At 43.1% G+C, this 23,449-nt stretch overlaps 5 protein-coding genes across 6 annotated transcripts; 2 read left to right on the top strand and 3 right to left on the bottom strand.

The window, feature by feature from the left end:
* Nucleotides 1–108: 108 nt before the first annotated feature.
* LOC117584392 (protein phosphatase 1 regulatory subunit 14B) lies at nt 109–8,275 on the bottom strand. Its single transcript, XM_034273249.1, has 4 exons — nt 7,880–8,275; nt 1,006–1,277; nt 865–939; nt 109–793 (listed from the first exon to the last, which is right to left on the bottom strand). The coding sequence occupies exons 2-4, from the start codon at nt 1,216–1,218 to the stop codon at nt 710–712; spliced, it is 372 nt and encodes a 123-aa protein (XP_034129140.1). The 5' UTR covers nt 1,219–1,277; nt 7,880–8,275; the 3' UTR covers nt 109–709.
* A 5,118-nt stretch (nt 8,276–13,393) lies between these two features.
* Nucleotides 13,394–16,617, top strand: LOC117584809 (low-density lipoprotein receptor-related protein 11). Its single transcript, XM_034273929.1, has 6 exons — nt 13,394–13,864; nt 13,927–14,406; nt 14,464–14,582; nt 14,644–14,983; nt 15,584–16,062; nt 16,122–16,617. Exons 1-6 carry the CDS (start codon nt 13,711–13,713, stop codon nt 16,488–16,490), a joined length of 1,941 nt encoding a protein of 646 aa, XP_034129820.1. The 5' UTR covers nt 13,394–13,710; the 3' UTR covers nt 16,491–16,617.
* Nucleotides 16,618–17,304: 687 nt separating this feature from the next.
* Nucleotides 17,305–19,395, bottom strand: LOC117584812 (ubiquitin-conjugating enzyme E2-24 kDa). 2 transcript variants are annotated; one of them, XM_034273932.1, is made up of 4 exons: nt 19,132–19,395; nt 18,015–18,629; nt 17,863–17,947; nt 17,305–17,794 (listed from the first exon to the last, which is right to left on the bottom strand). In XM_034273932.1, exons 2-4 carry the CDS (start codon nt 18,604–18,606, stop codon nt 17,782–17,784), a joined length of 690 nt encoding a protein of 229 aa, XP_034129823.1. In that variant the 5' UTR covers nt 18,607–18,629; nt 19,132–19,395; the 3' UTR covers nt 17,305–17,781. The 2 variants fall into 2 exon arrangements, with proteins under 2 accessions (XP_034129823.1, XP_034129824.1); XM_034273933.1 differs by having other exon boundaries at nt 19,241–19,395.
* A 549-nt stretch (nt 19,396–19,944) lies between these two features.
* Nucleotides 19,945–21,712, bottom strand: LOC117584810 (ribosome biogenesis protein WDR12 homolog). The gene is made up of 4 exons (XM_034273930.1): nt 21,442–21,712; nt 20,727–21,390; nt 20,425–20,671; nt 19,945–20,361 (listed from the first exon to the last, which is right to left on the bottom strand). Exons 1-4 carry the CDS (start codon nt 21,498–21,500, stop codon nt 20,072–20,074), a joined length of 1,260 nt encoding a protein of 419 aa, XP_034129821.1. The 5' UTR covers nt 21,501–21,712; the 3' UTR covers nt 19,945–20,071.
* Nucleotides 21,713–22,347: 635 nt separating this feature from the next.
* On the top strand, nt 22,348–22,973 carry LOC117584813. The gene is made up of 2 exons (XM_034273934.1): nt 22,348–22,452; nt 22,561–22,973. Exon 2 carries the CDS (start codon nt 22,582–22,584, stop codon nt 22,876–22,878), a length of 297 nt encoding a protein of 98 aa, XP_034129825.1. The 5' UTR covers nt 22,348–22,452; nt 22,561–22,581; the 3' UTR covers nt 22,879–22,973.
* The last annotated feature ends 476 nt before the right edge of the window (nt 22,974–23,449 follow it).

Here is a 23,449-nt window from a genome sequence, read left to right as displayed (position 1 = left end):
GTTTAAGAGTGTGTCTCGAGAGCCCAAATCGGTGCTAGTAAAGTTATAAAAACAACCATTGTAGAACTCCAGAAAACAAAACGAAAACGGTGTGATTCAAATTCCTTGTTGCCAGGCTTTACTGTGTTTCTGCACCCAACTACTGTTTGTACTTGCTACACGACTCAGCACGTGAGCTTTCCCCTGCTCCACGTTTTGGCAGTGAACCTGAGCTTTCATCTTTGTCTTGGTGACATCTCGACTACACACAATTCTTTTTTTTATTTTTTTGTTTGTATTTAATATTTAATAGATACATGATGTAATGGTACTTTTATCGATTAAAAGGAGCACCCATGGGTTAAACAACCAGAGTAACGGTGAGCTCCAATCTCTCTTTCTTCTCTGCTTCTTTTCTTAACACATTCGTGTTTGCTTTCAGGCCATTTTATTATTATAAAATATGTTTTCATCACAAAATCGATGAATCGTTCGTAAGGGCTAACGATCTGTTTAGCGGTGACTTAAATTAGACACAACTTCGAGTCTATCAACTAAGGTACACTGAAAAAACATCGAGACAAGTTGCGAATGGGTAAAATTAAAGATTTCTAACTGAATTCCATGTTCTTTGATTTTCAGGCTAAACTTAGGTTCCTAATTATTTATTGTTTATCTGCATATTTTACGTGTGTAGTTCTGCGCTGAATGATCTTGGGGGTCTGCAGATTTACAGCGTCTTTGCGCGATCCAGCAGGTCGCTGATGAACTTGGATATGTCCGATTGCGGGCGCTTGCAAACTGATAATAATCTCTGTGAATGAAAGACCATCACCAAATACATAAGCATCGGATGAGAAATGGGTGGACGGGGCAGCTACTCACTATTAGATGAGATCTCCTTATGTCGTCTGTGTCCATGTCCAATATCTCGTCAATGTCCACATCAATGGCTTCGCTCTGGGAGGGTCGGAAGTATTTATATTTTAGTCACAGAATTAACGAAATCGTGCTTTAAATGCTTACCGGTGGATCGAAGAGCTTCTGCAACTCATCGTAGAGCCACATCTCCACAGCGAGGCGCTTGCGGATGAGACTCATTTGATGTGATCCATATTTGGCAGTGAGGAATTTCTCCCTGCGCTCCTTCACCTCCGCACCCTTCTCATTGAAGTTGACGCGTAAATTCGTGCGATTGGGGGATCGCTCGCAGTCATTCATCTCCAGGCCGCACTGCATTTTCCTATTGATTTACGGACACAAGCGTCGTTTATTGAACGTTAATTAATCGCCTTTGCCTGTAATTGAAGAAAACATATGTCAATGGCTGGCTGATTGCTTCAAATTGAAACAAACTTAATAGTCTGCATCTGTGCGGGCCCAGCTACCATCAGAGTTCAGCCTTGCGCATGCGTCACACCCATTTCTCTTTCACAAGCGGACTCGGACTCTGCCACCTGAGATGTATGTAGATGTGGTGCGAAGACGGCTGAGACCCCGGTGGCTGGGCCTAAAGGCTTTCTCGAATTCCTACATCTATGAGTCACCATCACCTAACTGCCTACTCTTTGGCTCGGGTCTGATTCATGCATTCCATTCAACTTTATACGAAAATGTTCGTACATTTTGTGTAATTTATCCATGTATGCCCAGGAATTGTGATGACATGCGAATAGGAATAATTGCTCACATGTCACGTGGCTTTGTCCTATTTCACCCTCGCTCTCATATACACATAAGTTAATTAAATTAACGTGAAATGTATGGTACTTTGATTTCGAACATTTGACTTCTGGGCACTCCGCGAACATTTTGAACTGTTTTAATTCAATTAAAAAAACGTACGAATCATATGAGAGTTTCCCGCATACAAAAACAGTGTAATTTACCGTCCCATGCGAAATCTGATACGGTTCTTGCATAAACCCTAGAAGTCATGAACAATTATCAAACGAATGTTTAACTTGTCACTCGCCTGTCAAGCGGCAAACTGGAAGGCGAAGTGGAGTAAGAATCGAAGCGGATTGCATAGCTCTGGAATGTAACGTTAGATTTCACTTAGGAGTTCCATTTAAATGTATTGAAAAAAACACTCTGAACGAATTTCTAATGGAGAAGTCTTTACCTAAAGATAAATATAATAAAAAAGGTTTCACAACGCTTAGCTCTGAAACGACTTGGAGCGCGGCAACGTTACGATAATTGTGGGATCCTCAGTTATCTAAGGAAATTCCACAGATTTTTCCCAAACTCTGAGAAATAACTATTTGACCGAAGATTAAATCTGCGACGAGATATTGCGGATGGGATGTGGTGAAGGCTGTGGTGGGCGTAATATGAAGGTAAATTATACGAGTACCTTTATTATTATTTTGTGCTTGCCACATCTGACGCTGGGGCTTTGCATAAATATTATGATGTTGAAATGCCTCCAACAATGCGGCCATAACATGCAACATGTTGCATGTTCAGCGGACAGCAACAACAACAACAACAACAAAGTGTGTGCCAGGTAGCTGCGAATAAAATTGTATCAGACTTGGGCCCAACCACGTCAGAGCGTTGCAGAAACTTCCGGAATCGGTGGGGAATATTTCCCACATGTGGCCGGGAACCCAACACGGGGGACTGGGCTGCCCGACAACCTGCGTTATGTAATTATTTACCTTTCTATTTCTTTGTATGTGAAAGGAAATGGGAGCCACTGAGCAGAAATAGAACCATCAGCCATGTCTGTGGCATGCCACTGCAATTCGGAGTCGGAATCGGAATCGATTCGATTGGAATAAAACCCATGAGTGATGGTAGATAGATGCACTGCTAGTATTACCAAATTAAAAATGTAAATTGGGACAGAGTTTTCACAGAACATAGCGTACGTGCAACTGAAATTTCGATATTAAAAATTTAGTGAGCAAATTCGTAGCGCAGCATTGAACCAGTGAACCGGCTCAGCTGTCCAATGGATATTTCTAACCAGATACTATGCAGAAAAAGTGCAATTAAATATCGTTAATTTGATGAATAAAACTATAATTAGAACCGGGTCAAATTTGAAACAAAACAATCCAAATGGAAAGCCACAAAATTCACCCTACATAAAAATACATAAATAAATACAAATCGCACGTGCCGTCGTTTCGGAAAGACCTTTTAAGAGTTTGCCACTTTGATCGCTCCCCAAATGGATATTCCTTTTTTGGGCAGGCGCCAAACGCAGAGTGCACAAATTGCATGCTAATTTCAAGGTAATTAAATATTAAATACGCATTCAAAACAGTTTCAAAACACTCTATTGGGAGGCAGCGTTCACAGGGAATTTTGAATGATTTACAAATCATTTCTGACACTGCGTAATGCAGACTGTTTTAGTTTTTTGTTGACACGTTTCTACCACAAAATTGCCTAATTTGCATTAATAGGAATTCTTAAGAAGAATGAAAGAGAAAAATGTGGATAAATAAATATAAAAAAGGGCAACAGAATCCAGTTCATTGAGTCGCACCCAGACTAAGCATGGCACTAACCTACTTATAGGTAGAAACGGTCGATGCTGATTATATCTGTGAATCGGCTTTTGCGGAACTCTAAAAGATTCATTCAAGCCGAGCTATGCACATGGGGGGAAAAGTGAAAAGTGAAATGTGACGCTTTTATGCTAAAAAGCCTACAAAATAAAAGAGCCAACAAAGAGCCAGCGATTGTTTATGCAAATGCTCCATGAGCCTCTAAAACTTCCAAAAAGATATGAGAAAAGTGGGAGCCGAAAATCCAGTTCAGAAATATTTTGTGTAGACGGAAAATTTAACAACTTTCAGGCCTGGCTCCAACTGATATTGTGGAGAAGCTAAACTTGGGCTCAGTTTGATGACATAAGCCTGGGTTTGCTGCTCATCAATCGCGCTATTCAACTGCCGGCTTATCAGCCAGACAATAAGCTTTAAATAATAACTAAATAAATAAATAGTTACAGCTTCATTTGAATAAATCGTGGCATTACATGGGTGCCACTGATAACCCACAGCTGACGCTGTTATTCCTGCAATCTCGAATTGGATTCAGACACATTTCCTTTGTGGTTCTTTCTTTATACTTTGCACACAGGCAGCTAGTGATTGATTGGTTAGGATTGATTGTATACCCTGTCACTTGATCAGCCTGAAGACCATTTCGGACATTGATCGGTCGTTAAATTTCTTTGGAAAAAGAACTGGCAAGGGAGTCTCTCAAATAAGCTACATAAATAAATATATCACAAATGTTTGTACAAAAAAAAGCTGATCCAGAAACCGTTCAGTAATTATATTTACAATGAGCAAAAACCAAAACCTTGCAGGTTCTCGGGTTCCCAGCTGCGCCATCACCTCCATTTCTGGCGGGCTGACTCATGTTGGTGCAGGGAGTACGTCGAAAAAGAGTCTTTTGCGGGCGGTTTGGCTCTTTTAATATTCAAAAGTTAATTTGTCTTATTGCTTATTCATTTTGGTTGGCCAACTTTTAGGTTTTTTTTGCGCTGCGAATCCGAAACGGGGCTAGAATCGGGCAACAAAAAAGCCACCACATAAAATGCTTTAAGAGTCAGCGTTATGGATAAATAATTACAGGAGAAAACACCTACGATAACCACGGAGATGCGAAGAAGTCAAGTAGCCGGGCCGAGGGGCCAGTAGGTAGGCAGCCGCCAAGTAGCCAAGTAGCCAAGTAGCCAGAAAGCGGTTGTTGACCTGCCAGAGCCAGGGCCGAGAGTTGGGCATATTCAAAATGCTTACTGGGCAGCTGCCAAAAACCGAGTTGTCATGGCAAAAATTATACGGCTATGGACTCTTCCTATTGAGTTGTTCAACAAAAGCTTATCCTAAATTACCTTCGGTAAATGTTTGCTTTGCCCAGAACTCCAGCTGAGAGTTCTTGGTACGGAAAGTCTCTGCGGCCTACTGGCCGTGCTTTTTGGGGCGGAGAAAATCAAATAAAATACCATGAATCAAGCTGTTTTTCCAGGCATTGTACACTATTTGCTGGCTAATTTATTGTTTACGCAATGTTTGTGTCGTTCTTTGCTTTCTTTGCCGGGCGCTTGCATAATGGAGACTGTGAGAATTCTCCGTGAATGATGTACGCAAGTGGCATACAACTTTTGACGTCTATAAATAGATGGAATTTGTCATTGAGTCCAACGCATCGACCAACATTTGGCAATGCGACATTTTCTGTGGGCTTTAATAGGAGGAAAGCATTGTGCAAGACATTCGTATAGAGAACAAATAAATATTTCCCTGTGCCTGCGTGTCCATACATTAATATTTATAAATAACCAAACTTGTGATGATGAATCAACCCATGGGAATTTTTGGGCGCATGCCACAGGACATGGCAGGTGGAGGAGTTAAATCACGAGAGCCACACGCAAAAATTGCACGCGCACGGACGAAGAGCTGAACTCCATGGCAGCCTATCTACCCGTTGATAACTTATGTATGATTGCCTCGTCGAACAACAGCGATTCTGGGAAACAATCAGGGCACAACGCTCCCCCTCTATCGGTACAACTAGCCATGCATATATTGTATAAAACATATCATCCGTTTGTAGGGCCATATGTATACGTAATTTTGTTTACAACAGCAGCTTTATAGCTCCAATACTCGCAGGCAGACAGCCTTTGTACGCAGTCACTGCCAGCTGTGGGCACGGTGTTAGAGTTCAATGAAATGTGACACAAGTTCGTCTAGAGATATTTCAAGTTAATTATAAACGATCAAAACTATGTTATTCTCGTATGTGGTCTTGTCTTTGAAATGTGCATATTTATTTATTATGAGATTCAAAATTCTAACGTGTAATTAGGTATTGAAAGTTCTTCCATATTGCTTTGGCATTTCAATAAAGCCACTCAAGGGCAAAATCATTTATCATTATTGGCTTCAAAAATAATTCATTTCAATGGCTCGAAATGCACATCAAATTGGACACTCCTGGCACTCCTCGACTTGCAAAGAACCTGGCCAAAATGCTCGTATCTCAAACAGAAATCTTTTGCTACTTTTCTGCATAATACTCGAACATTTCCGTTTGCCAGATATAACTCCGTGTCGGCAGATAACATTTAATGCCAAACACGTCGTCTTTTTGCCTCAAAGAACCCCGAAAGAACAAAACGAAACACACAACGAAAATTGCTTATTTGTAAACTTTGTTTGACGAAATCGTCAGAAGAATACATTGGATTGGGGGAAGATACTCGTACGTTTGTTTTTCACCCGAATTGTGTCTTTTTTGTTTGTTTTTCGTGGGCTATTTCTGGCCTGCACAGGATGTTTTCGAATGTTCAAAGCGTTAATGTTTTGATTCTGGCATTATTTATGACCGCTTAACCATTTGCTAGTTTCAAGTTCATCGCTTGATATATTACTATAGCGAAGACAAAGACGTTTATCTCAATCAACCAATCAGCCAGCTGAGTTTCAACAAGTAAACGGATAAACGGACAAATAAAAGCTCAATCTTTAAATTGATTTTGGGAATGTCGGGTGCTCGAGTCGGGCCTAACAAAAGAACCAACCAGAGATGAGGTCAAAGCCAGCTTCATGCTGAGAGGGGAATAAAAGCTAACAGAGATATGCCGGCAGAAGGTATACATGTGTACATATTTATGTACATAAATACACGTACATATGTACATATCTCAATTTGAGTCTGTATCTCGCTGCAGCTGCAACATTGACACGTTCCCAGGCCCCAGCACCCCGTTAACATATCGATTGAGAAGACAAAGGCAAAAAAGGCAACAAAAAGCAAGCAAAATATGCAAACATGTCAGAATCGAGCGACGTCAGGCACTCAATGTATCGCGTAAATGTATCTTGTCCGGGCTTGGGTTTTGTGTTCTTGGTGGCACAGCACAGTGATTAGACACAAGCGGCGCAAAATGTTATGACTGCGAACAAAACCAGGTTACAAAACGCAGCAGACGCAACATGAAGAAATTACAGCTGTCGACATACAATACTTGGGCGAAAAAATCGTTAGGTCTGCGAGTGTGTTTAGACATCCAATAAAAAATGTGCTGAATGATGTCTCGGGCTGTGTGTAGCTGCATCAAAGGATGTGCCCCACTCTGCCCACACTATATTGCATTAACTTTGAAAATTGCTATTGCTGCATTTGATTGCTGCTGACCATCACGGCATCTTCGTCTGGCCGATGCCAATATAAATTGAAGCATGTTCTGTCTGCCCCATGCCCAGCCCTGGGGAGTGGAAGCGTGAAGCGCAGTTGCGTTTCGTTACGTTCCGTTGAATGCGTGGCCAGAAGCGGCAACAGCAGCCAAAGCCGCACACACCATTTCTCCCTGCCAATAAAAGTACCACATAAAAGTATGTACGATTATGTATGTACATACATACATAGCAAGTATGTATGAAGTTGTAAATATCGTATAAACACAGAAAATAAAAACGTTAATAATAAACGAGGCAGCAACCACTGCATAGAATTCCAACGCTCAAACACGCACACACCGCCAGTTGGTTGGTTTCTGCTGGTAGCTAAGGCTTAGGCCTGGGGTTGGGATGGAACCTGCCACTGAGAGGGGGACGGGGACGGGGACGGGCACGGGGACTGGGATACAATACAGCAGGTGGCGGTGGCTGCGACAGGCACGCTTCTCCTGGACGCTTGACCGGCTTGAGATCTATCCACTCGTCTGGCCAGCCAACCAGCAGACTCATGTACAAAAAAAAGGTACAACTATTTTCCGGTTCTCAACTGGGAGGAAAGTTCTGGCCAGCCACACAGCCACTGTGGACCAGGGAAATTTCTTCCACAAATTCGTACACATTTTTATTTACTATAAATATGTATTTAAGCAATAATATTTGTTTACGATGTTAATAAAATTTACTTTTTGGCAATGCTCCAGCGATCGGTTACGGCTTCGTCTATTTTCAAATTCGATTGGATTTGATATTTTAAATTTTTAAACACTCGGAAATTTCACTTGAGGATATCTTTAATTTGTTTTCTTCTTCTGCTGTGGTCGCTGCCGCTTTAGGCTTTTCCACTTTTCCGCTGTTGTGATTTTCTGCTCAATGAAAATTTCATTTGCACCAGAGCACAATGAGGGCAGCAACAAAACGCAAGCACTCACACACACTAACACTCACACACGCGGAACGCAGAGAGTTTTTCTAACTGTTTGTTTATGAGGCGGCAAGCGTGGAGCCTCGGGAGCTTTCGGATTGGAGCTGAGAATATTCAAGTTGTAGCGCGCGCTGCCGGTGGTTTTGAAAGACTAAAACTGCAAACGGAAAAGTTTCTGCCGGATACACACGAAAGTCAGCTGCCCCAACATAGCTGTGCGAGAATAACAGTGCGAGAGAGAGAGAGAGAGAACTAGAAAGCTCTCCGGGGCGATGGCGACTGCTGGCTTTCAGTGGGCCGAACGCGTTGATTTGAGGGCCTGCCCATGGACCGATTAATGATGAGTGGAGCGTGGATGACCGGCCCACATGATGGGCTCAAATGGTTCTAGTAGGATAGTTTCTGACATACATATGTACATAGATATGTACATACATATACACATATTTCGATTCTCTCTTTGTTTTTAGGTTTTAACTTAAATGGTTTCGGTAGACAAAATCTAGCTTGGTGGCATGGGAGACTCGAGATCTGTAGATTTATTGACTTGCCAATCATCTTTGATGTTACTTGTTGATTTTCACAGCCACCTGCCACCGCTAGCTCGTGTTAAGGTCATGCCTCAATATTGTTTGGTCTTGGGTTAACTCAATTCAATTTCCAAAAACAAAAAAAGCTTGAGAAAATTACGTTCACTGAACATTCTGATGTAGTTCTTACCAGCTAAGACCAAACATAAATATATGTACCAATAAAAGTACTTTATTTTGACCCAATTGGAGAGAATTTTCTTTGGGAATGTGTCTCCCAGACAGAATGATACTGCCCAGTGCTATAGTGGCTTATACCAGAATCTACAACTAGACGCTAGGCTAAACAAGTCACCATTCTACGTATTACAGCTGTAAGCAAGGGCTTTTAAGACCAACAAGATATATTGCAGGAGAGCTCTACACCAACGTAGGGCTGTATATAATATTCAGCAGGGAGAGACAAACGAGAACAATTTGTGTGCTAGAAGATGTTTGTTCCTCTTGTTATACATATGTACATATGTACATACATATTTATAAAGGCTGAAACCCTAATTTAAATATCTGTAAATATGTAAATACATATTTATGTATATGTGAAGGGTTAGAAGCTCTGTGCATCATAAAGTGACCGTAAACTTGAAACAGAACAGAAACAGAACACATAGTGCTTCCGACAACAGCGCAGCTGAGAGCAACATCTGGAGAGTAAGCACCCTAACAGCAGCGGAGAGTAACAGCTGCAGAGTCATCAACCTAACAGCCGCGGAGAGTAACAGCGCGCTGTTATCTTACATTCAGCTGTCAATTAAGCTCTTTCTTGATTGGAAGGGGAAGGGGAGAGAGTGGATCCATCCAAATGTGACAGGCGTATGTCGGAGAGGGAAAAAGTTCGGAAAAAATCAATAAATAAATATTTGAGAAGCAGATCGGATGTTGGCCTTTGACAATGTGTCGGGCAGAGCTCGTTACCGATTAAATTACCTTTCTTAGAATTGACATTAGATGTGTATCGTATGTATGCCCAGGCTTGACTCGGTGTAACTCTTCTCTTACTCTTGAGTTCTTTATTTATGCATATAAACTGCAATAATAAAGATAAACTAGGGAAAGGCCTCTGACCCTTGGCATGCGTTCGCATGCGTTTGGGATTTGCTTTGGCCAAATCATTGAACTCTGCCTGCTGCCAAGTTCAAGAGTTCATCTGCAGACTCATCGGCAGCATCTCACACCCTGTCCCCATTTCTATGGCCCCTTGTTGCGCATTTGTTGTGTGGTTAAGCACTCTCTGCACCCGCCATTCCCCCATAATATCTGATACTTGAGGGTTCCTTGACGCTTTGGCTTTTGTATGTAAGACTCGCCTTTATGCTTTCCATTAATTCAATTTGGGCAACCACCCCCCCCCCGGCCGTCTGTCTAGGCCACATTCCCATTCCCCATTCCCCGACGGCCATAGCTCCGAGAATTGTTTCAGCAGTCGCGACGTTGTCTGAGCATTTGAAAGTTTTCTTCGCTTTTATTTATTTTATTTTTCTCATATAATTAATGACTTCTTGGGCCAGCAGTTCATCAGTGCAGAGGCTTGTTTTTTTGGGGTTTGTCTAAACACCTTTGCGGGAATAGTGTTTGGTCGAAGACGTGCGAACACTTTATTCGTCATCACCTCCAATAAAGAATAATTATAGTCGCCTTTGTTCTACACCAAAATATACCTTCTAAAAATTAGACTTAGAATTTGTTCTTAAAAGTAACACAGTACACATCTCACCACAAGTTCCTTGGAATTTTTCTCTAACGAAATTCAGGCTGCTGTTGCTGCTTGCTCTTAGGCCCAATGGCTCTTCTAATATCTTTCCAAGGCCTATTCCTTTCTTATGCAAATGTTTCCAGCTTTAAAACTTACTTATGTCAATAAACCTGACTATTTACTGCTTTGGGCCAGCAAGTTTGAACCAAACTTATTACGAGCCAAATTGGCAGCTTAAAGTATGTCGCAGGCAAGTGTCGAATGAAAATTGAAGGGTCTCGTTGGGTTCTCAACTATAAACCAAAAACTTTTAATTTCCATAAATAAAAATGCTTACTTCAGAAGCTCTTCTTAGTATTTGTTGCTGATGTACATATTTATGTATCTTCTTTGTGAGTTTGTTTTGTTTTTGCTTTACCGCGGCATACATTCATTAAGAGTTTATCTCGTTGAGCCTTTTGGTATTTAATAAATGAGCGGCTTGGATTTTCTGGCTAAAAACATAACAAGTTCTGTAGAGGCAAGGCCACACAAAGCCAACCACGAGACGAGTCTAACGAGGAACACACCTGGCAACGCAGAGAGCGAGGGCCCGGACCCCAACATGTCTTGTCAGTCACATCCCAGACCGTCACTCTCCATATGCCATCTCTCCGCTCTTCTCTCCATCCATGTGGTGCGTCTGCTGAAATTTCCATTTCGCTAAACGTATGAAATTTACGAGCTTTAGGGTAGAACGTGAACATGTCCTTTCTGTCCGAATTGCTTTACGAGTCCTGTCAGGTGGGATGTAGGGGCGGTGTCTATACATTTTTCTTTGGAACCCCCTGTTCAATGCTATTGAACTTTGGAGACGGCAGCGGCGTCTCGACGTCTGTGACACGACCGTAAAAAGTTTCTCAGAGGACGCGAATAACTTTTTTAGGCGGCTTAAACTTAGCTGTGGGATGTCTTTGTTGATAAAAATACTTATATTTGTTAGTTCTTTTATAGGAAATGCATGGGTTTTTCTTTTTAAAAGCAGGAAATATCTAAAAAAATATCAAAAGTAACTTAAATTCAAACATTTTGTATGGGGTCTTTGCCGCTTTTGTGCTTCTCGCTGGTAAAATATTTATGTGCAGCAACTAAATACATAGTGCGAGTATGTATGTATGTCTGTATGTGTGTACATACGTATAAAGAATGTATGCAAACAATGCACAGTGCACGTTTTGTGTCATTAACCCGCATTCAAGGAAAAGCGCAAACTCCCACAAGTCATGCAAACTCATGAACTTTTCCTGGAAAATGTCGAAACAAGTAGAAATATAAAAGCAAAATACTTGAAATAAACTTTGCTGCATTGTCTTCGTAAGTGCTGAACATTACCAATTCCCGCAGAACCAAACATCGACAGTTGCTTGCAAACGTTAGCTCTAAGAGCAAAGTAATTATGGGGCAAACCCTAAGCGCATTCTGTTGGGTGCTAAAAATAAACGAAAATCACTTTTTAGTTGAATGTAATCAGCGTTCAAACACCCCTAATGTGCCACGCCCTCCGTGCAGAGAGTCCTTGTATGGAAGGGTTCTTTGTCCTTCGTTCAACAACATTAACATGGCCAGTGGCAGCCGCGCGGAGAGTGCATTGAATATGCAACATAAGCGGTGATGCCCTTTATACAAATATTTTCAGAGAACAAAACTTAATAGGGAAAACATAAAGGAGAATTACATAGAAATTTGTACCGCATGGACAATAGATTCAGGATAAGTTGGTAGAGCTTCATCTATAGGGGTAAATACATTAAAATATTTCCAACCAAAGGCTTACTAACTTCAGAGCACTAAAATGTCGAAATTGCAGCGTGTGCATCGAGTGCAATAGAAAATGCACAGACTCTTGCATTAGCACAGCCCAAGGTAAATATGTACAGCTACAAACATAAGCACACAGAGTACATGTATGTATATGTAAGTGAGTGCATATGGATGCTGACTCTACGCTTACAGTACATCCTCGCAGAAGTGCACAAAGGGTCACACTTGCAAGAGTGTCAGAGGAAAGAAGTTAAAAGATTTTCCGTACTCTTTCCTATCGCTTGATCAAATACGTTTGTACATAATGTGATCTCTATATCAAGTGTTAACTGTACTTGCATGTACATAAATGGCAACTCCAACACGCCCACTTGACTAGCCAGGGTGCCGCGGTGCAGTGATATATGCAACGGTTTTTTCTTGTTGTTATGTTGCTCCCAGACTCCAACATTTTACCCACTTTATGACTTGCTTTTTTCCCCGCTCCCTCTGCTCCATTGCTGCTCTTAACTGGGGGTTGGCAGTGTCCCGAAAGAGTTTGCCGTTGGCTGCTCGCTGTTTTTGCATTCCCTTTTGTGCAATGTTCGCTCGGGTGTTTTAATGGGCAACGGGGAGTGCACGTGCACGAAATTGTGGCAGACGCTCTTTATTTTCATTAACATTTTTCAAGTTCCCATTGACCGCCTTAAAGCTACAAGGCAGACACTGCGCAGGCGCTGGGTAACAGTGTACCCTCAAGCATTACAGATGGAGAGGTGCCGTTTCGTATATTGTATATATAGCCTTAATGATGGTCTATGACTTGATGCCTGTAAAGTTGGTAAAAGGTTCCTTTCTGTGGTGGCGTTTGACATGATTTCTAGGACCACCCCTGTTGGAGCTATTTGAATAGTCTTCTCCGAAATAAAGTCTTATTTTAGTTCATGTTCATCCCGTGCTTTAGTCCTCAAAGAATGCTTGGAAAGTGCTTAATTATTAAAGACTCCAGCAAAGATAAGAGCCCGAGCTTTTATCGATTTTCATTGCTGAGATATGAGAAGAGCCGAGCCGGCTGCACCATATGGTGACTGGAAAGGACAGAATGAGCTTTCCCTGGAACATCCCGTTGTCGATAAAAGTCCACCCCAACAGCTGTTTTCAAAAGCCCCCAAAGCTTTCCTCGTCTAAGGGTTGTGTTTTGTCGTGTGCACCCCCACAGCAAGAGAAAGTCAGCAATTTGCTAGGGACTTTCCATTGGTTTACATTTTGGCTGAATGCAGTATTTTTGTTTCCTTTTCGAAAAAATTATTTCGAGGCCACACAAAAAAAATACAGCCTGAAACAGTGAAAAATCGTATAACAAAAAACAATCTGTGAACGTTTAGTTGTGACGCGGCAGAAGCAGATGGTAGTGAAATTTGAGGCACACGCAAAAATCAATAAACGAGAAATTTTGTAAACACGCCAAGCCCTCGACCAGCCTCTGCGCTACTCCACCTGATCCCCCTCCACACAAGGTTCGCCTTTGAAATGTTTTCCAATATGCCGCTGGCTGCGTTGCTGCTGCCGCTGCCACTGCTGCTCGTCGCAGTGGAAGCAACGGAGTATGTGGTGAATGGGCCACAGACCAGTCCGTTTGTGCAGCATCAACTGGCCAAGCGGATGGACCTAGAGGTGTGCATAGGTAAGGCGTAAAAGCACAAATAATTTACCACTCCTAGACTTAATCCTCCACTTGATTCGCAGGCCACTTTGATGTCCACAAGAACACGATAATCCGCACCGGTGAGTCCCAGGCGATCGGGGGCAAGTACTTGCAGGGCCTCGAGCTGGACACCATTGAGGAGTGCGAGCGCCTGTGCTGCGAGACGGACGCCTGCGATGTGTACATCTTTGAGCGGAAAGCCGGTGGCTACTGCTACCTGTTCGAGTGTGGTCCGCCAGAGAATTTCCACTGCAAGTTCACGCGGCACGCGAACTACACGAGTGCCGTGCTGACCCCCCAGCCCCAGGCCGTGCAAAGCGAAGTGGCCAGCACTCCACGAACTCAGTTGCCGCACATTCCTAGCAACAATATCTCGCAGCAGGAGTGGGAGCTGAGCAACCTCAAGCTAAAGCCGGAAGTGCGGGACAAGCCAACGGTGTCCACAGCTTCAGCTGTTGCGGCGGCGGCTGCCTCTGTCCCATCGGGTGTGGCTCAGCCAGCGGTTGCTCCGGTCCAAAGTGGTTCGTTTACTTGCAGCAATTCAACTGAGAGACTGTCGAACATTTTCCCCATTCTAGCTCCCATCAGCAGTTGCGGTCGCTTCCAGTTCACTTGCCACTCGGGCGAATGCATTGCTGTCTACAACGCCTGTGACGGCATACCCCAATGCGAGGATGGCAGCGATGAGGGACCGGAAGTAAGTACCATAACACCTTCCCTTGCCCTTTCACCGAAATGTTTTGTTTGTTTGCTTTCAGTGCATTACCATTTCGTCGCCGGTCACCAAGCCCCCAAGCAGCAACCCGGATCTAATCAAGCCCTTGGCCCCGCAGCAATATCTGCCAGCTACGCCCATACAGCAGCAGTTGACGGTTTCAGCTCGGACATTGCCCCAGCAGCAGCAGCAGCAGCAGCAGCATGTTATAGTTCTGGGCCCACCGCCTCCACCGCCGCCACCTCCACCAATGGTTAACAATCGCGAGGATGCTGCCGCTTGGGCCAACCGCAAGATATTAGTCGATGGGCAGCAGTCCCTGACCCAGCAACAACAGCAGCAAATCCATTTGGCACAAGCTCAGGGTGAAGTTTTGAATAATGGTAAGTAACAATAGATCGCTCAGATCTTAAAATTAGATTAATTCTGCCATTGAGTTATCTCGCATTATTTGTTCCACAAATCTATTGCATTAAGAGGAAAGTAAACTCAAATTAGCGAATAAAATAAAACAACCTTGAAGACAGCTAACCTCTGAGACCGTTTCGAGCAGTCAGAGTTCCCTTAAAGGTGGAATTACGATTCCTTCCACAATTTCTATCAGTTATCTGTTCTGTTCCCATGCAGTAATTGTATCTGAAAACTTTCCTATGCAAACAAAATAAGCAAAACAAGATACTAATACAGATAATAATAATTGCATAAATATTTAGAAAAGATGTAAGACGAGTCGGTTAATGAACTGGCTGTCCGGGATCAAGCTCACCATCCACCACTCCACTCTGGACGCCGGGTTGGGTTTCTTCTGGGAAACTGTTTCCATTGTGTGTGTAATGGGAGCTGGAGTCGCTCGAAATTAATTGACGAGTGTGTGTGGCTGTGTGTCTGTTTGTGTCCACTCGTAATTAATTCAATTAGCTGCTGCGTTAACCAGAGACACACTCTATAGTACTTCCTTGAAACGATTCAATGCTCTCTTGCAGATGAGCAGAGCCACATATTCAGTCACAAAGGCGGCCTCCAATTGCAGCAGGTGTCAAGTGGCCTGGGACAGGGAGTGGGACCGGGGCAGGTTCAGATTCAGGGACACTCAGCACAGCTCCAATTGCCCGGCTATGACAATAATCAAGCTATTGCGGCTGGCTCTGTGTATGGGATGTCGCTGCCACGCTCTGGAATGTATTTGTCGCCACCGCAGCAACAGCCACAGCAACTGCCATCATCCTCTGCCCAGCAGCAAAGTGCGGCATGGCCACAAGTGCAGGCGCAGCAACCAGCTCCAATGGCACCTCAAAAACAAAGCCAAGTATACGGGTCAGCCCCACGTATGCCCGTCCCACAGCAGGCTATGCTGCCTGTCCTGAATGCAGCGCCCACACATGGCAAGAACCAGGGTGCCGGGGGAGCCGACGAGGACTATGATGATTACGAGGAGGAAAAGTCTACAGAAGCTCCAAAGAAAGTGAGAAATTTCCATTCTGTTCACCTTTTCCCCAACTAAATTAACAAGCTTTTCCACAGAAGCAGCGCAAGCACAAAAAGGTCAAGTCGAAGACCGCCGCCAAGGACCCCATAGAGTTAGCCCTCGAGCAGACACAACAGCAGCCGCAGCAGGAGGTATCCGCTCTGCCCGTTCCTGTGGCACCTGTGCATGAACAATACAAAATGATTCACGAGAATCTGGCTTTGGAATTTCGCGATCACGATGGTCACTCGGAGCGTCCCGGCGGCGCTGTGCTGTCCCTAACGTTCGGCCTGCTCGTGACCGCCGCGCTGGCCATTCTCATTGGCTGCCGGATGCGGACAGTGGGCCGAAGGGCTAGGCGTGTGGGCGGCAAGACCCCGTACTCGCAGGAAGCGGATTTCCTGGTCAATGGAATGTACCTCTAAAACAGACCAGGGACCGAAGTGGGGAACCTGTCGGTACATATAATTATGACTAGTACTGTAATGAGACACATATTTTATATAAACAAATGTACGATTATATCAAATAAAAGTGAACTTAAATTAAAAATTGTGTCTTCACTTTTTCATATAATTTCCTTTATTGTTTTTTTTTATTTTTTTTTGTATTAAGATATTTTTTCATCCTAATTGCCGGTTCTGTTTTGTTTCGTTTTTGTATTGTATTTACGCAAAAACTTACATTATTATTTATTTATTATTATATTTTAATGTTCAGTTTTTCTCATTGATTCTTTGACTCTTGTGGTTGGTCATTAAAACTACAAAATAATAGGAAGCTGGTTTTCGTCTGTTTCTGTATATATTTTGTTTCGTTTTTGTTGTTGCTAATTATGCTCGTATTTGATTTTGTTTTTAAGTTTAAAGTACCGCACGGAAATGACAGTTGTTGCGGCAGCTCAAAAAATTGTGTTAAGTCTTTCATTTTTACTGGAAAACAGTTGGCCAAAAAGAACAAATATAATACGCTTACAGATATCACATTAAAAATTAAACCGAATTTAGTTTTTTTTTATATAAATAACAAAAATTTGATTATTTTCTTCTTTTTTTTGGAATTTGGAAAAGTTGTCTTAAATTTTGTATACATAAATCGTTTTTGTTTTAGTCTTTTGTCGTTGAGAATTTGCTTTTGTTGCGGTCCTTTTGCGATTTAAAAAAGAGGCTACTGAATCTGCTGACCTGACCCTGACCCTGACCTGATGTTGATTTTTCTATAGGTTTTTATGCATTAAAATACGCTCTCTTCTTTTTACTTGTATTTAGCTTTAGCTTCCCTCCTTTTCACTTAACACTGTACACATATGAAGTAGACTAATTGTATTTATATTTATGCAGTTGAATGACAGTTTGTGTATTTTGGATGACTTTTCCTGTTATTTTTGTTCAATTTGTGTGGTTTCCAAGCGACCAAAATAAATACAACATTAGAAAACTTCAAATGTTTTTTTTTTTACAATTTGTAGGCTTAAAGGAATCGACTATTTCTGGCTCTTGGCGGTTGCTGTTTGAGTTACACGTTCCTGTGTCGTATGGTAATTGTTATTTTTACTTTTACTGTTACTGTTACTGTTACTGTTAATTTAGGTTTAGTGTTTAGCATAGTGTAATATATATTTATAAAATAGAGTTTCTCCTTATCAAGATGCGAATTTTCATTTTTGTGGTTGCAGTTTTCGGTTTGTGGTACAAGTGTTTTGCAAAAACTTACGCATCATGTTGCGTACCTAAATAAATGAATAAAATATTAATAATTTGTATACAAAATTAATGATGTTGTATAACTTGAACCTACCGCTTTGTCCAGAGACGCGCAATTCGATCGTGTTCTTCTCGATTCTGCAAGTATTGCGTAGCAATGCTGCCCACCAGTGGATCAGCTAGGAGCGTAGAAAAAACGGGGTCAAGCTGGTTGCGAATTCCGTGAGTTGCAAGTGGACTTCTTACCTGGATTACAGTCTGTAAGCAGGGAACAAATTGACAGCAACACCTTGGATATGGTCAACGCTGGCGACCAGTTGTCCTTCAGTATGTCCAGGCATATGACGCCTTGGCTATTGATATTGCAGTGATAGATGCGTGTGCGAAATGTGACTTTGGGCGGCTTGAATGGGTATTCCGGCGAGAAGTGTATGTCGAGGAAGAACACGCCACCTTCGTACACGGACCCGGGCGGACCTAGGATGGTGGACACCCATTCGTACAAGTTATCCCCCTTTGGGCCAGCACTGCAGTTCGGTGGGGGATCCAGTGTGATCTCGGCCAGCTCCTTCTGTATGCGCTTGGCCGAGGTACCCAGCGCCTTCGATATTCGAGGCGTCGGCTTGGCATCTTTGCGTGGCTCGTCATTGCCCCCCGAGTTGCTGCCCGAGGCGCCACCGTTGGCATTGGAGCCTCTTCCACCACGGGCCGGCGGCGCTGGTCCGGTGGATGTGGGTTGACTGTTGGCAGTGCTGGCTGTGCTGGAGGCGCTGGAATTAGAGCTGGCGCTGGAGGTGGCCACTTCTGCGGCTGCTGCCGCTGCTGGAGTTGAGGACATGTCTGAGAGTCGAGACTGCCAGGCTGCAAGGAGAGAGAGAGAGAGAGAGTGGAGAGTGAGAAGTGAGAGTGGTGTTAGGGCCTTGACCCGAATTCTCCCAGGAAATCTCTCAGCGTGGGGCAACGTGCTGAAATTCACAGATTCATCAGTCTGATTCGAGAGCAAGCCGTGCACAATTTTTGTGTAATATTAATCAGCGCTCAGCAGCGGCCATTTTGGCAAACTCGACTATGCCCAATGCGCGGCTCTTACTGCCGCAAGCAGGGAGTAATTTGTCTGAAAGCGGAAAGGTTTCCCACTTGAGAAAAAATGTGAAAGAGTTTCCACAGTTGGGATGGCTTTTTCGCCGAATTGCATGTCGCAGTAAAAATCAATCAGCAGACATTTGCAAAACGCGGTGCCGCCGCTGCCACTGCCGCCGCCGACGTCTAAGCTACCGCATGCAGCATGATTGCACAATTTTATTATTTGCTGTAGCTTTTGGTTTTCTGGTTTACTTTTGATTGCTGCTTAAATAATACACACCTCACTGTAACAATTTCTTTCACTTTTTTTCTATAGCGACAGCGACACTTGCAAAAAGAGATTTTCTTGCCCCTGTCGCTTGACCTGCCGCCTGCTCCCTTGCACTCACACACACTTTCCTGCGCTGTGGGTGAGGAAACCTTTCGGGGTCTTTGGCCGGTTTGGTTCACGTTTATCTCGGTTGACTTTACACTTTTTGCTTTTGTTTGCTGCTTTTGTTTAGTAAAAAATACTTAAATATATGAATGATTAAGACCGAAGCAGTGTGACCGCGGATTTATCAATAAAATATACCGCAGGCCAGCATATATATACCAAAATCCAAACATACCGTAAATATACAGAGGATTAAACGAACCTAACCCACTTAGCCCCCTCTATAAACAACTTGATCAACTCAAGCCGCGGACAACGGAAGTTTTTGTACAATTCTGCTTGTATATCAATCCACTTTTATTCCAGAAACAAGTTATGTATATATATAACATATATATTTTACCGGAACTAAGTTTAAATTGTTTCTTGTAATTATTTCGTGATAGTATTTAAATACCGTCTGTCCGTTCTCTGTTCATGTCAGGAAATCATATTCCTTGATTTGTATGGCTTTGGATTTAGTCAATCGGGTCCTAGTGGCCATACATAGGTGGAAATGAAATTTCACGTAATCTGACCACTTGTTACTTTGCCAACCGGTAGTATTGACATTTGTGAACGCTATTCCCTTTATTTAATGTTCCTTAAGTTTTCCAAGAGGACTTAAAACTTTTTTGTTCTGAACATGTGTATTTCCGGTATCTGTAAACTGCAAAATACTGTAATTCCAGCCCAACTATCGCCGCCCTGACGATAGGGCATTATTTATTTTAAACTTATTCATTTTATGTTTATAAATGTTGTTTGAAAAGCATTAAGTAGGTGGGTGGGGCTTTGAATGAAACTATTTTGTGTCCATATTTTCTACTAATGCCTTGCGCGATTTAAACACGCGAACCGTGTTGTCTGAGCCGCCGGACACTATATACTTTGGGTTGGACCAGTCGATGTCCAAGACCTTCTCTCCATGGCCCAGCAGATCGTAAAGGGGAGCCTTTGGGCTTCTACAATCCCACAGCTTGTTTTGGTTATCATAGGAGCCAGATACGAAAAGGAATTCTTCTGTAGTGGACCACATCACTGTCTGGACCCAGGCATTGTGGCCCAGATAGGTGTTTCGCACAACGGATCCCTCTGTAAAGACAATCAAATTGAATTAAAATTTATTTTTTTTCAGTACTTTTTTTAAGATCCTACGGTTTGTTCTAGAATCGTACAGTCGCAGATTCTTGTCCGCTGATGCCGTCACAATGAGGTGATTTAGTTTTGAATAACTCGCATCGAAGATTGACTTGTTTGTGGATATCTCGGCCTTAATGCCTTCCAGGCTGAGGTCCCACACCTTTAGTGTGTGATCCCAACTGCCTGTGAGCAGGGTGCTGGCATCCATCCACTGCACCGCAGAGATGCTTTCGCGATGTCCCTGAAGAGTCATTTTTGGGGTCTGCGAAATAAAAAGCGTCATAAATGATTTCAGTGTGGAATTATTTCGGACTCACTCTAACTCCGCTCTCCTTCATGCGTTTTGATGTTCCTTCTCCTGCATCTTCCAGCTCAGCTGACCAAACTTTAAGCATTGTGTCCCACGATCCAGTCGCAAAACGCTGTCCATCTGGACTGACACTAACGCTATCAACGCCCCTCTCGTGACCCTTGCACACAGAAACACATTCAACAGTATTGGCTCCAACATTCCACTGCCACAACATGGCTGTTTGGTCTTGCGAGCTGGACACAAAGCGACCGGCGTCTTCATCCAGCGAAATCCAGTCCACAGCTTTGATGGGAGCCGTGTGACCGGGAATGGTGAGAATGTGCTTGCCCTTGTTCGTCCAGATGTTTAAGGTGTTGTCATAACATCCAGTTAGAATCCACTTTCCAGAGGCCTTCACTGCCGAGACCCAGTCGTCGTGCAGTAAGCAGTCTTGTGGCTCCGGGGCGGGAAAGCGCTCTACATATTCAATTTCTATGGCATCCTCAAAGCTAATCGCCTTCTCTCGCAGATGGTCACACAAGCGACCCCTCAGGTACTCATCGAAGACCAGGAAATCAAAGTCCACGGCTGAGCTGCCCTTGCTAAGGAGCAAGGCATTCACGAATGTGTTCAGCTCAGCTGTAGCGACTGTCCCATCGATGGCATATGGAACGTCTGGCACTGCATAGCTGCAAAGGGACACTTGCATTAATTTGCGGAGTTCAATCTGCGACGCTTACTGTTCTTGTTTGGTTTTGAGGTGAACTTGCACCTGCCCCTCGCCGTTGTCGACATCCATCACCGTTCCCACGTGCGTGTAGGGTAGGCGGCACTCAAATAAGTTGTTGCTTCTCGGCTGTGCTACTACCGCTGCTCTGAGTGCTTACTGATTGTGGAGAACGGTGATTAACCAATATATGTCTGTACATTGGTTTATGCAACTTCAAAGTAAAGTATTTGTAGTTTAAATACGAATACAATTTAAAAGAAATCAGCAAGCAGCAAGTAGCGCGACAAAGAAACACTAGAAAATGCCGAAACGCGTGTTGGGCATGCCGCTATCGATTTTGTTTTGGCGATATATATTAGTAAAAAGTTATCGGGAAACGTATTTTGCAAAAATTTAAATCTTGTAACAAAATTTATGGTAAGACTTTGTACACAAACACATACATAAGCTAATTATAAATGTTTTGTAAGCCATGCTTGTTGTCTCTATTTTCTGTTAATCTTTCGCAAAATGTGGAAAACGAGATGTGGAAAAATATAAAAATGACTTCCAACGATGCCAGCAATGGTAAATGACTCTTCACATATGTGTGTACGTCAAAGACTGGTAATTGTACATATTCATGCTATTAATGTGAACCAGATAGCACCTGAAAGACCACTTCGTGGTTAAGTGGGCACTGGAAGGTTAAATGCCTCTTGACATTTCTGAAGTGGCGCTCAAGTCAACCTTCGCATTAAATTTGGACAAATGCCCAAGAAAAATTTCGTATAAACAACATTTCATGTATAAGTTTATGGGATATGGTCGGTGGGATATGGAATTGACTGGAAGTAATTTTACTTTTTATGTTTTGTGTTTTTTTTTCCTGTGAGCTGCACAAAAACCAGAAAACGAAACGAAACAAAAAGAAAGAGTTCAAGCTTTCCAGCCTTTGGTGTCTTCCAGCGACGGAGCTCAGCTTATAAAACAAGCCCGCCGCCTGCGCAGCCGAAACATTACAACAAACGACACGCGCAAGGTAAGATAGGGTCTTAAAATTACCTAAATCACTCGTGAAAATGAGTCTACGTGAATTGTTGTTTGAAGATTAATTAACTTAAATCTACAAATCGCGCATCTTTTGCAGTTTATATATCCTCAACCAAAAATGAAAGTGTTCGCGCTGTGTTCGATGCTTGCCCTGATCCTGGCCGGTGCTCAAGCCATGCCCCAGGGCCGCGAGGGTGCCGCTTACACAAACGAAGCCATTCGGCAGGCACAGCAAACCCTACTCATACCCAAGGATGCCCAAATACAGAATGTGCAAGAGGGCATTGAGCTCGGTGCCTACGAGCAGATACCCGGCAATCAGCGCATCAATCTCTTTGAGATCCTGGGCGATCAGGTGCCCTCAGAGGTGATCAACAATCTGCAGGCCCAAGTCGATCAGATTGGACGCAATTAAGATGTAAGACTTTATTTGTTAGATCATACCCATTTCGCATCTTTTGTTAAGTTTCCAAAATAATAAACAAAAAACAAACAAAAATGAAAGTAATTTAATCACAGTCATTTATCTTCTGGTCTAGCCAAAGCGAAAGTAATCCCCCCCCGCTCCGATACCAGTTGGTTCCTCTCTGGCGATTAAATTTTTGATCGAAAGTGATTGCGGGGGTCGGTTCGATGTGATTTATTTTGTATTTTTTTAGCTTTTTCTCCTAATGCGCTCTTCGCTGACTTTCTCCTCGCCGATCCCGGGGCGCATACAAATGAACAGTTACATTGCTACCAGCTGCGTTGTTTGTTGTATCCTCAACCTTGTTACATAAGCGGCAGCTACACTCTTTGTGCGATTGTGCATTAAAGTTCAATACGGTACATACGAGCTGCTGCTGCTGCTGCTGCTGGCGTCTGCGGGTAACCCGAGTCCAGCGGCAGCGCAGCGCAGCGCAGCCGAAGCTGACGTGATGCAACAATTGTCGTCGTGCTTGTGGTCTTCGTTCAATTTTTGTCGGGCTTCGTTTTGTTTATTTAAT

The sequence above is a fragment of the Drosophila guanche genome, unplaced genomic scaffold (assembly GCF_900245975.1).
Source record: "Drosophila guanche unplaced genomic scaffold, DGUA_6, whole genome shotgun sequence".
Lineage (NCBI taxonomy): Eukaryota > Metazoa > Arthropoda > Insecta > Diptera > Drosophilidae > Drosophila > Drosophila guanche.
This window is presented reverse-complemented; position numbering and strand designations above follow the sequence as displayed.

Excerpts from the sequence above, each read along its gene's own strand:
- LOC117584392 (XM_034273249.1), bottom strand. The coding sequence starts at position 1,218 with ATGCAGTGCGGCCTGGAGATGAATGACTGCGAGCGATCCCCCAATCGC. Across the intron at positions 940-1,005 it reads AGAAGCTCTTCGATCCACCG|AGCGAAGCCATTGATGTGGA; the intron begins GTAAGCATTTAA and ends CGACCCTCCCAG. Across the intron at positions 794-864 it reads TAAGGAGATCTCATCTAATA|AGATTATTATCAGTTTGCAA; the intron begins GTGAGTAGCTGC and ends TTTCATTCACAG.
- LOC117584812 (XM_034273932.1), bottom strand. The coding sequence starts at position 18,606 with ATGTCCTCAACTCCAGCAGCGGCAGCAGCCGCAGAAGTGGCCACCTCC. Across the intron at positions 17,948-18,014 it reads GCTTACAGACTGTAATCCAG|CTGATCCACTGGTGGGCAGC; the intron begins GTAAGAAGTCCA and ends CTACGCTCCTAG.
- LOC117584813 (XM_034273934.1), top strand. The coding sequence starts at position 22,582 with ATGAAAGTGTTCGCGCTGTGTTCGATGCTTGCCCTGATCCTGGCCGGT.
- LOC117584809 (XM_034273929.1), top strand. The coding sequence starts at position 13,711 with ATGTTTTCCAATATGCCGCTGGCTGCGTTGCTGCTGCCGCTGCCACTG. Across the intron at positions 14,407-14,463 it reads GGTTGCTCCGGTCCAAAGTG|CTCCCATCAGCAGTTGCGGT; the intron begins GTTCGTTTACTT and ends TCCCCATTCTAG. Across the intron at positions 16,063-16,121 it reads CTACAGAAGCTCCAAAGAAA|AAGCAGCGCAAGCACAAAAA; the intron begins GTGAGAAATTTC and ends GCTTTTCCACAG.
- LOC117584810 (XM_034273930.1), bottom strand. The coding sequence starts at position 21,500 with ATGGATGTCGACAACGGCGAGGGGCAGGTGCAAGTTCACCTCAAAACC. Across the intron at positions 21,391-21,441 it reads CTCAAAACCAAACAAGAACA|CTATGCAGTGCCAGACGTTC; the intron begins GTAAGCGTCGCA and ends GTCCCTTTGCAG. Across the intron at positions 20,672-20,726 it reads TGAAGGAGAGCGGAGTTAGA|ACCCCAAAAATGACTCTTCA; the intron begins GTGAGTCCGAAA and ends TTTATTTCGCAG.